Source organism: Hevea brasiliensis, chromosome 14 (assembly GCF_030052815.1).
Source record: "Hevea brasiliensis isolate MT/VB/25A 57/8 chromosome 14, ASM3005281v1, whole genome shotgun sequence".
In the NCBI taxonomy this organism is placed as follows: Eukaryota; Viridiplantae; Streptophyta; class Magnoliopsida; order Malpighiales; family Euphorbiaceae; genus Hevea; species Hevea brasiliensis.
The window spans coordinates 19,372,631-19,388,241 of record NC_079506.1 but is presented as its reverse complement, the minus strand read 5'-3'; the positions used below and the strand labels follow the sequence as shown (position 1 = coordinate 19,388,241).

The window sequence follows — 15,611 nt, the reverse complement described above, 5'->3', positions numbered from 1 at the left end:
GATTTTGAAGAGAAAAAATTCGGTCAAATCGAACCGAATAATTTTATTGATTTTTGAATTGATTTATTTTTATGAGAAATTTATGAATTATATGTAATTATATATATATATATATATAAATTGTTTAATTTCATTGATTAATAGTTATTAGGTTCAAACCAAGGTCAAAATTAGACCAAATAATTTGAAAATCAAGTCTAAATTAAAAAATAATAAAAAATCAAAACCGATCGGTTTGAACCAAACCGAACCAAAATAGAGTTGTTCGGTTCGATTTGATTTTTTATCTATTTTAGTTCGGTTTCTAAAATTTATAATTTGGTTTTATGATTTAATTCGGTATGGTTTTAAAAATTAAATTTTAATAAAAATAATAATTTAAATCATAAATGTTAAGGTAATATTATAAATAACAATAATAATTAAAAGAAAAATAAAAAAAAACCTAAATAATAATTAGTATAGAGGAGAGCATTTATGGAAGGTGACATGTGGTAAGTTTTTTAAGAAAAGTGTCACATATCATTTCCTTGAGAATAACACTCTACTTTATATATATATATAGATATAGATTTACAAAAAAATAAATACACAATCATGCTTATATTTATTTTTTTTAAAATAAAAATTAATTGAAGTATTTCATGCAAAATATGAGATTTGATAAAAAAAAATAAGCCAATTGAATTGAATTCTTACAAAATTCTAGTTTTCAAAGAGGGGGAATATGTTCTTTGGAAAAAAAATTATTGAGATTTGAGAAGTGTGACTATATTTTGCTGCAGATCTTATTTTACCATCTGTGAAATGGATTTGAATGTTACTCATTAAGAAATTGGTCTTGGGCCCCTTATTTATCTCCCCACTGCTAAGGAATTGAGAGATAAAGATGTAAGAAGAGATCTTTATTGAGTGCTTGAAGCTAAAATGAAGGTGAAACATCTTGTCTACCATGAGTTGATGCAAATTCACTAATATGTTACAAAATCCTTGAAGCTAAAAGAGATTATGTTATGCAACAGAGTAGGACAAGACCAGATGAATTACATGCCTTTATTTTATATGAAACTCACTTCCACCGGATTTGCACTAAAGCACTTAATGAAATTAGGCTTGGAAATTGCAACGATTCCTGAAACGAGTAGCAGTTTTGCAGGCCAAATATAGTAGTCTATCAACAGTTTTGTCCACAAGCAAGAAGTAGGCATGGCTCCAAGGTTTTCTGATAGAAAAAATCAGAAAAGGAACTAAAATACCTACTGCAAATCCCAAGCCAATGCTCAAGTAAAACCACATGTCACTGAAACCATCACTACTGTCTTCTACAATGGAACCTCCTCCTCCATTTGAATCATTACCAGGGCATTTGAGGACTAGTGGAGCTCCACGAAGACCAGAGTTCCCATCAAAAGATGATGCATCAAAAGTTGTCACATGCCCCATATAAGGGATCATGCCTGAGAAGTTATTGTCGGACAAATTCAAGTAACCTAAAAATGATAATGTATACATGCTGGAAGGAATTGCACCTTAGAGCCTATTGTGCGAAAGATCAAGAGAAGAAATTTGCCGCAAGTTTGAAATGCTTCCAGGAATCTGACCGATGACTTGGTTCTTTGACAAGTTCAAAGCCACTAAGCCCACCAATTTTGTGATTTCTTTAGGAAACTCTCCATGTAAGTTGTTGCTGGCAAGGTCTCTACTAGTGACCAAGGAAAGAGTTTTTGTATACTTCTGAGCCCCACCTTTTATATTCACAATCAAGCTTTCTTCATAGTAAACGCCTCTGTATTTCCCATATGGTAGATATTCATTTATGTACTGTTCTAGAGACATGGCTTTAAAATCTCCAAAAGTGACTGGAATGCTTCCAGCCAAATTGTTTTTAGCAAGGTCAAGGACCTGCAGTGAGCTTAAATTTGACAGAGTGGAAGGAATTTCACTAAAAAATGCATTTGACCTTAAGCTCAAAATTCTAAGGTCTGCAAAACCACTTCCAATCCATGGTGGAATTTCACACGATAATCTGTTGTTACCAAGATCCAAAGTCTCCAAGTTTGATAAATTTTGAAAAGATGATGGAAGGCTTCCTGTAAGTTTATTATTGCTCAGATGAAGTGACCTGAGCTGATTTAACCGACTAAAAGACAATGGAATCTGCCCGGACAAATTTTTGAAGCTAAGATCCATTGCATTTAGGAAAGAGCAATTCCCAATGCTTGAAGGAATGCTACGATAAGTCATTACTGAAAGATTAAGGACCACAAGGGACACCATAGCTCCTATAGAGACCGGGATATCTCAGTCAATTGGTTACCTGAAAGAGAGAGGAAGACCAAGTTTGGCATGGATTGAGCAAGTTTTTTCGGAATAGGACCACAAAAACGATAGTTGGAGAGTTCTAGCAACTCAATCTCAAAACTGGAAAGGGGAGTTGGTCCTTCTAGAAAGTTGGAGCTCAAATCAACATCTGCAAAGGGAACTACAGTCAAAGGATTTTTTAGCTGGCCATGTAACGATTAAAAGAAACATTTAACAAAGGATGGTTGGAGGAAATATCCCGAACTAGTTTGGTATGGAATCGAGATCTGGCATTGAAGATATCAAGCGATGTAACTTCTTTTTGTGTTCTTAGCCAAGCTGGAAAAGTAGGACCCAGATGACATGAACCTACTTCAAGATCCTGGACCTGGAATGGAGGAACCCAATTGGAACTTACATTGGAAAAGAATGAATTAGAGCTCAATCCCAAGAACTTCAATTTATTAAGCTTTGAGAAATGCACTTCAGATATTGAACCTATCAGATTATAAAGGGAAACATCCAAGGCAGATAGCTGAGAAAGTGACCAAAACTATCGGGAAGAGTCCTGTTCTTGGTTCCCGAAAGGTTTACACCAGTTAAGTTTTGTAAGTTTCCTAAAGAAGCAGGGACGAGGCCATGAAACAAGTTATAGTCTAGAGACAATCCTACAAGATTATTAAGTTGACTCAACCATTCTGGAAAATTACCAACTAAATGATTGTTGGATAGGCTCAAGTACATCAAACTAGGCAAGGGACTGTTTAAACCCCAATGCGTTTCTTCAAGGACTTCAGGCAAACTACCTGTCAATTTGTTAATAGATAAATCAAAATTTTCCAAGTAGCAAAGTTTACCAATGTAGCTAGGAATCCCACCATCCACATTGTATCGTTTACATTTTTAACCCATACTCTGCATTCTGCATCGTTTACATTGATGATGTCTTAATCTTTTCATCTTCTATTGAGCAACATTTCAAGCATTTAAGAACTTTTATCTTTGTTGCCAAAAGAAATGGATTAGTAATTTCTAAGTCCAAAGTTAGCTGTTCCAGACTAGGATTAGGTTCTTAGGACACTATATTTCCAATGGCATAATCTCGCCAATAGAAAGATCACTTGCCTTCACTCATAAATTTCTTGACAAAATTCTTGACAAAACTCAGCTTCAAAGATTTCTAGGATGTCTAAACTATGTCTTAGATTTCTTTCCTAACTTAAACAGATTGCTTCAACCACTTCATGAAAGACTTAAGAAAAATCCAAAGCCCTGGACACAGGAACAGACTTCCCTTGTTTAGAAAATCAAAGCCCAAATAAAACAAATCCTTTGTTTACATCTTGCTGATCCATTTGCTTTCAAAATTGTCGAAACGGATGCCTCTGAAGTCGGATATGGAGGAATATTAAAACAAAAGAAAAAAGATAAAGAAGTTATAGTTCAGTATGTTTCTGGACATTGGGATAGTATTCAGAAAAATTATTCTACTATTAAAAAGGAGGTTTTATCTATAGTTATATGTATTCAAAAGTTCCAAACCAATTTACTCAATCAAAAATTCCTTTTGAGAATAGATTGCAAATCTGCAAAAGAAATTTTGAAAAAAGATGTTCAAAATATAGCTTCAAAACTGATTTTTGCTAGATGGCAAGCTATTTTGAGTATTTTTTATTTTGATATTGAATATATTAAAGGAGATATGAATTCTATCCCTGACTTCTCGACTCGTGAATTTTTGTAGACCCCTCACCGTGATTCCTAGAAAACCATCGGGAGATTCACCAAAGGAGAGAAAAGAATCAAAAGCAAAATCAACTTCCTCATCTAAACAAAAGCCTTCAAGCCAATCCCAAGCTCTTGCTTTAACTCAACTAAAAGTCACCCCTCAAAACCCTATCGTTTCTTGGAATTCCTTATTCCAAAAAGAGATAGATCTACTACAAAACCCTTCCACTTCACAAGCTTCTAAAGCCCCAAAGGAACCTCCAAAATCACAAGAAAGCCAGCTACATGAATAGTTAGCCAATCTTATTAACCATCCTGAGCTTTGTGAGGTTCTGAAAGGGTCCCTTCCTGAGGGGCCACATAAAGATGCTATCACTGATATTTGTTTAAAAATGCAGAGAAAGAGATTATTTTACATAAACCAAAACCTCTTTCTCAAACTATTTCCCAAACCTTTTTAACTTAACAAACTGCTTCTAAAACTAATTTAACCCCCAAGCTTGTTTCCCCAATGAATTTAACTTTAAAGCCTGAGGAACCAATTGTTTCTCAAAATTTTTCACAAAATTTCGGTTCCTCTCCACAATGGTTTGTCAAAGAATCTTTCCAAAACATTTTAACTGTTGAAGACGATTTTTATGATTCTAACCCTAGTTTGTATGCAGCAAAGTTCTTCAATTATTGGCATTACAAACCGTGGGAACAATCTAAAGACAAAGCTTATTATCAAAGCGTTTTGATTGAAACCGGTTTAATCAAAATAAAACACTTCTCGGAAAACTCTCCCTCTCCAAATTACTCAACTTGCACCATCGTTAAAGTTATACACCCAATGGATTGGGGACAAAACCTTTCACTTCCCAAAAAATTCTAAGCCAGATATGGAAAAAGCCTTCCTGCCAATCAAACTTTCACTTACTGGGATTACCACCAAGCCTGGATGAATGCCTTTTTAAACCAAAACTCCAATTAAACTCATATCTGGCTCTTCTTTTTCAACACTGTCTCTACTTTTCACTTTCCCAGATGGTTTGCTCAATAATGGGCATGGATGAGAGCCACACCCGAAATCTTACCTTCTGAAATTTATCAAGGGTATACCACTTTTAAAGCCAGATATGTCCCTCCACCAGAAGAAGACTTATTTAATCTATTAACTCTTTTTGTTTTCAAGTTCTTTGTTTCTTAGGTTCTGGCCTGGGAATATAACTTTAAACCTAGAAAACTTATTCAAGGCCCTATTCTGATCCAAAGATTCAAGGTCAAATGGTGGTCTAAGTTCCAAAAAACTAAAAAAGCCTCCTTAGCAACTGTGGAAAAATGGCTTCTAAAATAGTATGAGGACCGCTAAAAGCAACTTCCCTCTACTTTAACTTCAACTTTCCTTGCCCAAAAATCACATGCAAGCGCTCTACTTGCCCAAGCTAAAACAGAAGAAGAATATTTCACTATAATGAAGCAACTATTATCAAGCAAGATAGATTCTTCTGTAACTTCCAGTAAAGCTAGCACATCATCGGAAGCAGTCAGCCTTGGAAATGACAATGAAGATTGCAGGAGTTTTGGCATTTCCTCCACCTTAAAGCACTCCTGAATCATCATATGAACACAGGAGTTTTTACTTTTAGCAGACTTCACTTATTTTCACTTTGACAAGGCTGCAGAAAAGACATTTTTTTTTTAGCAGACTTTATTTAATTTTTTCACTTCACATGGCTACAGGAAACTCCACTTTCGGCCAACTTTGCCAACTTTTCACATGTGAAATAGTAACTTTCAATTATTGTACAAGGCCCTCCTTCATCTATAAAAGGAGAGATTCTACCCAAGCTTAGACAGAATTTTTCCATAAGAGTTTTCCTTTACCAAGTTCTAGTTTTCTCCTCTCATCCGATATCCTTTTCCTTGTATTCTTACCCTTTTTACTTTAAATTCTATCTCCATATGTAAGTAACTTTCAAGTGTTAATCAAAGTCCATTTTCAGAAAATTTTGTTCTTACTTGTTTATCTATCAGTGGCTGGTTTTACTACCCATATTTATTTTATGTTTTAATTGATTTATATCCTGCACTTTAATTTATCTGTTTTGTTACATATTATTTATGCTTTAACAGTATTTGTGCTTTAATTGTAGTTTTGCCTTTGGGAGTGTTTCCATGTCAAGCCCAAGAAATGTCAAGATATCTCAAATACTTCAATTTTGCTATTGAATTTGGCACTTCAATTATATCCCTCCCCAAATTCCCTTCTAAATGCAAGGCATGCAACTTTTTAATTCCAAGGCTTCTAAAGTCAGTAACTTTTGAAAATTTCAAAAGATCCTATTTTCAATTATATCACTTCCTAAATACAAGGCACGTAACTCTTGAAAATTTGAAATGATCTTGTCCCTTTTTAAATTCAAGGCATGCAACCTTTTTAATTTCAAAGCTTGTAATTTTTGAAAATTTGAAAAGATTCTATTTTCAATTATATACCCTCCTAAATGCAAGGCACGTAACTTTTGAAAATTTAAAAAGATAATATTTAAACCCTTTTTTAACGTTACACTCTCAGGAAAACTTTCAAAAAATAATGTCCTCATGCCCTTAACTTTAACCAGCATCTCAATTTCATTCAAAGAAGATGGCCAATATACATGATGGATTCCTTCGCAAACATTCTCTACTGCAAAGTATCTATCCTTTGTTATTGATTGTGCTAGATCATGGATAAAATCATGCATTTTATAATGAGACATGCTTTCTGACTGATGGAAGAATGACCGACATTATAATTCATTGAAGTATTGATCTCCAATATCCTCTAAATCATCATCCTTACTTGAACAAACAATGTATCTTTGTGCTATCCACAAACGAATCAATGTTTCTTTATCAAATTCGTGACCTTTGGAAAACATTGCACAATAACTGAAACATTGCCTTAAATAAGTGGGCATGTGACAGTAACTCAACTTCAGCACAGAAAGAGCATTCTCATTCTCACTTGTTTGAAATGACTTTAATAAGTCACTTTCTAAAATGGAAGACCACTCACTCTCTTTAGTTTTCAAATGCATGAGGCTTCCTAAACTCCTTATTGCAAGTGGAACTCCTTTACATTTCTTTACCATCTCTTTTCCAATTTTTATTAGGTTGGGATTCATCACTACACCATGCCCCTCTCCAAATGCTAATTTGTCAAATAAATCCCAAGCCTCATTGTCTGCTAGACCTTGCAAAACATATGGGGAATCCACACCCATGACTAATGCAACTCTTGTGCTACGAGTGGTGAATAAAATTTTACTCCCTGGGGCACCCATCAACAAGTAAGCTTTCAAATCATCCCATTTTTTCTGATCTTCATTCCATACATCATCTAACACCAACAAATACCTCTTCCCTTCTAAATTCTCTTTAAGGCGAATATGCAATTGTTCTAATCCTAATAAATTAGGCACCTCATTATTAGTTCCACATTCAAGGATCTTCTTAACAAGCAATTTCAAATCAAATTCCTCAGAAATACATTGCCACATCTTCCTTTCAAAGTAATTTTTAACTTTTTCATCATTATACACCAACTGGGCAAGTGCAGTCTTCCCTAAGCCCCCAATACCAACAATTGCATTCACAGAAACATTTCCTTGACTACCAGTTGGATTCAACAATGACTCAATCATTTTTTCCTTATCTTTTTCCCTTCCTATCATATCAGGTTTTCAGTACAGAGGATGTCTCCCTTCCACTACTTTTTTCTCTCACATCTGTTACTATTTCTTTCTTCATTAAATGGAGGCTAGAAATTTCATTTTCCGCCTCGTTTAGCTTCTGTCTAATGTCCCGAACTCTATGGCCCAGCTTTGATCGAAAGCGAATTTGATTTGAGGAAGAAAAAAAGTTGCATACCTATAAACAAAAACATATTTAAATATTTCTGCCGTATAATTTTTACAAATTTTTGAAAATAAAATTATATTTAACCCATTTCTACATTGTTAAAGACATTCAATCTCCAAAAATTTAAATGAGAACCAAATCAACAATTGTTATAATCAGAAATGGATTTGTTTCCATTGCTGATTAGAAATGAATCTATTTCCAATATGTTTATAATCAGAAAAAATAAAAAATAAAAAATTTATATTTAGAAAACCTGATTTTATTTCCATTTCTGATTATAAATGGACACCCATTTCTAATTAATCAGGATATAAATATTTATTTTCAAACCGTTTAAAAAAAATAAATTTTGAATAAATTAATAAATTACTAGTAAAATGACAATAAAATTATTAGAGTGAATTTTACCTACATATAAGTATGTACACTCAATCAATTAATAATTGTTATTTTGATTAAAATCATGGTAGGGCCTACTTAAAAAAAAAAATATATATATATATATATATATATATATATATATATATATATATATATATATATATATATATATATAATTTTTTATTGACTTAATGTTTATACGCCTTGATATAGTTAAGAAATTTCTAAATTATTAAAAGTATAAATATAAAATTTTTATTGAATTACTAAAAAATAAATATAAAAATATTATTACTAATATTACTAAAATACTGGATAATTACATTATTAGAAAATATTATTAATAAATTACTAATAAAAATAAATTACTAACTTTTTCAAAAAAAAAATACAAAGTAAAAATTAAAATAAAATTACTATAAATATAATAAATAAAAAATTACTAAAAATAAATAAGTAATAAAATATTTTTAACTAATAAATAATAAGAAATAAAAATTATTAGTAAAAAATACTAACAAAAAATAAATTAGTATTAAAAAAATCCCTATGAAAATACTTATTACAAACAAATTACTAATAAAAATTAAAAAAATATATTTCTTATATTATTAAAATTAAATATTAAAATAAATTTTTAAAAATAATTAATAAATGACTAATGAAAATAAATTTGTATAAAAATCAATATAAAAATATAATTAAAAGGAAGTTAGCAATAAAATAAATTAACCAAAAAATTGAAATAAATATATTATAACAAAAAATATTAAATAAATAAATAAATACTATTAAAATTAAAATGAAAGAAAGAGTTATACATAAAAAAGAAAAGGATAAGAAAAAAATGAAATGAAAGATAAAAGAAAGAAAATGAGGGAAAAATTAAAAAAAAATGAAATAAATATGAAATGGAAGAAAAATGAAATGGAAAAAAATATTAATGAAAAAGGATAGGACAAAATAAAATAAAAGATAATGAAAAAAATTACATAAAATGAAGAAAATAAATGAAATGAAAGAAAAGAAAATAAAAGAATGAGTGAAAAGAATTAGGAAATTTTTATTTCCCTCCATAATTTTTAAGTTTTATAATTTAAATGGATCTCAAAATTCATTTTTAAATTTAGAAATAAATTCCAGAGTTTATTTCTAAAATTTTGTAAAAAACGAATTATTTCTCTCTTTAATTTTCAATATCCTCAATTTAAAAAATATGTTTTTATTTCATTTCTAAATTATGAGATAAATTATTTAGCGGTTAAAATTAGAAATGCTATTAAAACTATTTAGCGATTAAAATTAAAAATGCTATTGATTTTGTTTCTAATTTTCGTATATTTTATTTTTATAATTTGTTTCTAAATTTAGTGTTTATTTTTTAATGTTTAAATTAGTAACGAATTCTTTCTAAAGTTTATTTATATTTCATTTCTAATTCATTGTGAAATTTAATATATAAATTTAATTTTCATTCCGCGATAATTTTGTAACGAATTAGAAATGGACATAATCAATTTCTAATTTATGTTACTATTTTAGCAATTTCTTGTAATGTTTCATACCATATGACAATAGCATTGATGCTTCTTTTATAATTGATCTCCACTTTAGAGAAATTAGGCAACTTTATGGAGTTCCCTATGACCCTATGTTGGCAATCGATGGTTAAGCCAAAATTCTGGTCAAAGCCCTTCTAAAATTAATTATTGTATGAGTGAAACCCTATTTAATAGAAGTATAAAACTATTATTAGTCTTCACTTATAAACTTAAGTTTGTAGGTTAAATGATTACTTGACATGATATTAGAGTCTCTTAAATCAAAAGTTTTAGAGTTTAAATCCTAACCATCCTTATTTATTAGTTGACCTCTGCTTTCAAAGAATGTAATAGCACTTATTAGATTGCTTAAGAATGTATTCTATAATCTTCTTATTTTCCACATACCAAAAAATTATTATTTTATTCATATTTTGATTTTTTGCTATTAAAATTCTCTCATCAACATATATATACAATTAAGCAAACGATCGACTATATTACAATGAGCATGAGAAATATATTCATCAAGGAAGAGTATATATTTAGAAAACCTCAAAAAAGATTGAATTATAATGTTTAAATACCAGCGTTGCAACTTTTCCTCGGCTTTGGGCTTGCACCATCCTCTGCAAGTCTTTAGTTGCAACCTCATCTACCAACTCATCTGCCTCATACACAATATCTTGAAGCCTCCTTAGCCAAATCTTTACTGCAAGGCTCTTCTCTTGCTTCTCCTCAGCATCTATAAGCACCGCTTTGATAGTGGAGAGAGAATTTTCAAACTTCTTCAGATCATCTTTGGCACCACTTATCAATTCAATTTCTTGGAAAGCAAGTGACCCCAACTTTGTTATTACTTGTTCTGCGATACTGAAGGCGACTTCTTCAGCCATTTTTTAAGGATCGATAATATCACAAATTAAAATGTTGGAAGTGAAGGAAAATGAAGAAAGAAAGAGGAAGTTGATGGGTTCTGATAAGTTATGAGGATGTGTCAATATATATATATATGGGAAGTCTAAAGAGAGCATCAGCATTACTTTTGGTAGTAGAAGGAAGCAAGGTATTTATTTTCTCCATTTCAGGAAGTTAAAAGAAAGAAACAAGTAATGAATCAAATCAAAAGCCAAGCAAAGGAAAGGAATATCTATCTGATGATATTTGATGAGCAAGTTGCTCAAAGGAACATTTAAAAATCCAAACGTTTCCACCAATTTACAATTTTATTCAAAGATTTCAGTTTTAATTTAGACCAAATATCCAAACCTTTCAATTTTAATCAAAATTGAACTTCAATTTAGAGAGAATTTAATTTTGTATGCAAGGATTTTGTGAAACAAATCCAAGAATGTTTTGTTAAGTATTCATGTACATATATATGACTCAAGTGTGATGTTATCAATTGGTGTGCTTATAAAAAGAGATCGATTAATTTTCAATTTTCAATTTTAAATAAAATTTCTTTAAAATTAAAAGATTTAAATAATTAATACAAAATTGAAACGTTTAAATAAAATGGTAAATTCATATAAATATTTGATTTTTTTTTGGTGTCCAATTAGCCTTAAAAGAAATATGATTTAAGTGTATATATAATATTATTATTTATAGTCTTTTATAAAGGCAAGTTCCTCAGTGTTGTCAAACCAATCAAGTTCCGTATTTTTGTATGTTGCAATAAAAATAATATATATATATATATATATATATATATATATATATATATTTCAACTAGAAAAGATATCTTGTCGCTCCAGATTTCCCTTATACACTTCTTGGCCACGTGTGCATGGTTGATCCGCCAACTCCTTTCCCCCCCACATCGGGCACACAGGGGACCCTTAGCTGGTGGGACCCACGCACCCGGGCCCACAGTACCTGGCCAGTCTTTGCTAGAAATTCACGCAGGTGTTTGGAGCTTCCAACGTTTCGAACCCGTGACCTCGTGGTGATAAGGGAGGCTCTTATACTATTTCAACTAGAAAAAATATCTTGTCCAGTTGAGGCCCCAGATTTCCCTTATACACTTCTTGGCCACGTGTGCATGGTTGATCCGCTAACTCCTTTATATATATATATATATATACACACACATCAACTCAATTATAATATGATACGGACTACGATAAAAAGGTGCTACTTTAATAAATTTCATTTTGATGGTGTAATTTAATTTTAACATATTGATTTCAAAAAAAAGTGATAGGATTTTAATTTGCAATTCATTATTTATCAAACTTTAAATGCTTCTAAATAAAATAAATTTATCTATTTATAAGTAATAGAATTTAAAAAATTAAGATTACATTTATTTTACGAAAAATATTTTTTAAAAATCATGTTTTGTATTTTTCATTGTTTAGAACATTAAAAAATAACCAATAGAAAATATTTTTTTAATTAAGAAATTAAATTATTTTTAAGAAAAATAATTTTATTTTTTCAAAAAAAAAAACTCATTTTATAAATTTTAATAATTTTTTAAAATGTAAATTATATGTATATAATATAAGAATATACTATTAATTTAAAATTACAATCAAATAATATAAAATATTTTCATAGAATATTTTTTCTTTAAAAACAATGTTTATAAAAAAATATTTTTCATATACGATCTATTTTATACAAAAAAATGTCAAAATTAATATGTACAATATGAGTTACATCTTTTTTCGAAACTTATCTATTTTAAATAAGCTTATTATCTAAATAAATTTAAATATTTATATTGATTATTTTTAAAATTTTTAATTTTAGATAATTTAATTATAACATTCAAAGTTAAAAGATTTTTTTCAAAATTCAAAAATTAATTTGAGGATTTTATCTTTTTACACAGAGAAAGAGAAAGACAAATCAAATAAAAAGAATTAAAAAATGTGACATGACATGTCTCATGGCAATTCAAATTTAAAAAGTCAAAATATTCAAATTATTTTTTAAATTTTGAACAAAAATTCTTTAATTTTGAAAATTATGATCAAATTATCTAAAATTAAAAATAAAAAAAAAAGGCCTTTTAAATACAAAGGTATAACTATATCACTTTTCTACCCAAGAGTTCAAAAATTATAAAATAATCTTATTTACAATTTAACTTAATAATATAAAAAATAGCAAATTATTCTGAATTTTAATTTTATCATTATTATTTCTTGAATATTGGTATAATATTTGAGATTTTATTTTTAGAATATTTATTATTATATTTACTATTATGGATAAATTCTTTCTAATAATGTATTATTTTTTAGATACAATTATACTGTAAAAATATTACATTATTACATTTTTATTAAGAAATATTTAAAAAAATAATTAATAATTATGTAAGTAATAAAAATTAATTTTAATTTTAATAGATCATACAACTATTCAAAATTTTAATACAAATTTAAATTATATTTAACATAATTAATTAAAAATTATCATTATGATTTTAAAATATAAAATTTTAAAAATAAACATTAAATTATATTATTAAAACAAAAAAATAAATAAGTCATGCAACCTGCAGGTAAAATAAAATTTTTTGTGCCACGTTGACTTTTTTATTCGAAGAACCAATTATAAAATTACAACTTGAGTTATTTTTCTTGAAAATCAACTTTTTTTTTTTGAGAAAGAAAAAAAAATCTTATAAAATTTTTTCTTTAAAGAAAAATTTATTGGAATTTTTTATCTTAAAAAATTTATAATATTAGAGGTTATTTTTGAAATTTCATATATTTTTAAATGAAATAAAGGTTAATTCCCCACTCAAATTACCAACGAGAGCCAATTAAGTGCAAATTCTTAAATTTGGTCAATTATGTGTCAATTAAGTTCAATTTTACCTTGAGGCTCTTTATGCCCTCTGGTTAAGGAATAAAAAACTAAATAAAAAATGAAAATGTTTATTTTAATATGAAATGAATCAAATAATTATTATTATTATGTAAATTATTAATTAAAATATATAAAATTAAAATAAATTTAAGTATTTTTCGAATAATAATAATCGAGTTTGAAATAAATTTAAATTTTAAAAATATTAATTAGATTTAATTTTGAGTAGAATGATTTTTCCGGACACTCTGTCTAATGATATCCTTAGCTATAATGGACTTAGAAGGTGTAAAAAACGGCATGAATATAATTGTAGAGGGACAGTCTTCTTTCCATTTGATTTTGCAGTTTCTGGGTAAAAGGATCAACAATTAGGATATTAATAAAAAAACAAAATGAAATTTTGATAAAAATATAGAAACTAAAAAAAATATAAAATATTAAGAGATTAAAATAAAATATATGAAAAATATGAATGAAATTTACACAAAGGTAAAAATATTGGAGGACAAATAATAATTAAAAATAATAATAAAATTTATAGATAAAATTTAATTTTAAAAATTTTAGACGGCAAATAGTAATTTTCTTGAAAAATGACATTAAAATTATGAGTAGTTTTTTTAATTTTAGAAACTTTGTGGAGGGACCATATGGTTTCACCCCTCACTGCTCCCTCGCACTTACTTTGTGCATAAAGACTATTAAATTTATTTATATTAATTTATTTAATAACTAAATTTAATAAAGTATAAATAAAGGCAATAAAAACAAAGTAAACACCATTATAATAATCATGTACGGAATTCTTCGCAACAAAATAGCTTTCCGTCATTATTATTTTTATTTTCTTTTATTCTCTTGTAATAATAATAATAATGATAATTATTATTATTATTATTCATCATTTTCGGTTAAAATAAAATATGTATTGTTTTATTTAATTTTTTATTCATTAACCAGTGCATGAGAATATCAAAGATAAAGCTGGACTTATTTGTCAACTTTCATACTTCAATTGAACCAAATTAAGAATACGGACTACTGATATTTGTCCCATTGACTACTGGTATTCTAAAGAAGTGTTTGTAGATTTCAACGAACAGAGGCTGATAAAGAAGATCTGAAGGGGTGTATTTAAGTGGCGGCTTTATAGGCAAACTTCAGTGGCAGTCAAAAGGCCCCTGAAGTTATCAGCCAGATATTATGAGCCATTTCAAGTGTTGGCAAGGCTAGGTGCAGCTGCATACAAGATACAGCTGCCTTAGACTTCTACTATTCATCCTGTTTTTCATGTCTTAAATAAGAAAATAATTAAGTGACAATCAAACACCAATTCTGGATTTACCAACTACGCCAGATGCTCAGATTGTTTTAGCTCCAAAACAAGTCCTGCAAACTATGGTTATTAACAGGGATCATCAGCAGGTCTCTCAAAGTCCTAATTCAGTGAGTTGGTCTGCCAAGTGAAGATGTAACTTTAGAAGATGTATCCTTCATTAGAGCACAATTTCAAGATTTTCCATATTCTTTGAGGCAAGAATGTGCTAATGGAGAGGGTATTGCATATAGGAGAACAAGGGATAGAAAGAAATAGTTTTGGGGGAAATTGTAATTCAGAAATAGTGAGGAAGTTAAAAGAGTTGTTAGCTAAGAAGTTACAAGTAGTCAGGGAGCTGGAGTTTGCTCGGGATAAACAAACGGCAAACGTTACAAGGGAATAACTGTATATAGAGTAGCTATATACCAAGGAAGAGATTCATTCAAGAATTAGTACTCCTGAATCACTCTCCCTCCTTGAATTCTCTCTAGTTCTCTTCTATTTCCTCTCTATCTCTCTCTAACTTCTTCTATTTCTGCCAAAGTTCTACTAAAATCAGATTGTTAGGATCTCAAAACCTAACAGGAATTTCCAGTTTAAGAAGAGTGGAAGACAAA

General features: G+C 28.9%; 2 protein-coding genes across 2 annotated transcripts; both read right to left on the bottom strand.

Moving 5' to 3' along the window:
- Positions 1-1,107: 1,107 nt before the first annotated feature.
- LOC131172848 (receptor-like protein EIX2) lies at positions 1,108-6,755 on the bottom strand. The gene is made up of 7 exons (XM_058134381.1): positions 6,579-6,755; positions 5,430-5,619; positions 3,012-3,107; positions 2,720-2,799; positions 2,318-2,504; positions 1,602-2,246; positions 1,108-1,490 (listed from the first exon to the last, which is right to left on the bottom strand). The coding sequence occupies exons 1-7, from the start codon at positions 6,753-6,755 to the stop codon at positions 1,108-1,110; spliced, it is 1,758 nt and encodes a 585-aa protein (XP_057990364.1).
- A 45-nt stretch (positions 6,756-6,800) lies between these two features.
- LOC131172847 (putative disease resistance protein RGA3) lies at positions 6,801-7,727 on the bottom strand. Its single transcript, XM_058134380.1, has one exon. The coding sequence runs from the start codon at positions 7,725-7,727 to the stop codon at positions 6,801-6,803; it is 927 nt and encodes a 308-aa protein (XP_057990363.1).
- Positions 7,728-15,611: the final 7,884 nt, after the last annotated feature.

What these genes read in the sequence shown, in the direction of transcription:
- LOC131172847 (XM_058134380.1), bottom strand. Translation starts at nt 7,727, where the DNA reads ATGATAGGAAGGGAAAAAGATAAGGAAAAAATGATTGAGTCATTGTTG.
- LOC131172848 (XM_058134381.1), bottom strand. Translation starts at nt 6,755, where the DNA reads ATGCATGATTTTATCCATGATCTAGCACAATCAATAACAAAGGATAGA. An exon ending in TTGAAAGTTTTCCTGAGAGT is followed by an intron (nt 5,620 to 6,578) that starts GTAACGTTAAAA and finishes ATGATGATTCAG; the next exon opens with GAGTGCTTTAAGGTGGAGGA. An exon ending in GTCAAAGAACCAAGTCATCG is followed by an intron (nt 1,491 to 1,601) that starts GTCAGATTCCTG and finishes TATCATTTTTAG; the next exon opens with GTTACTTGAATTTGTCCGAC.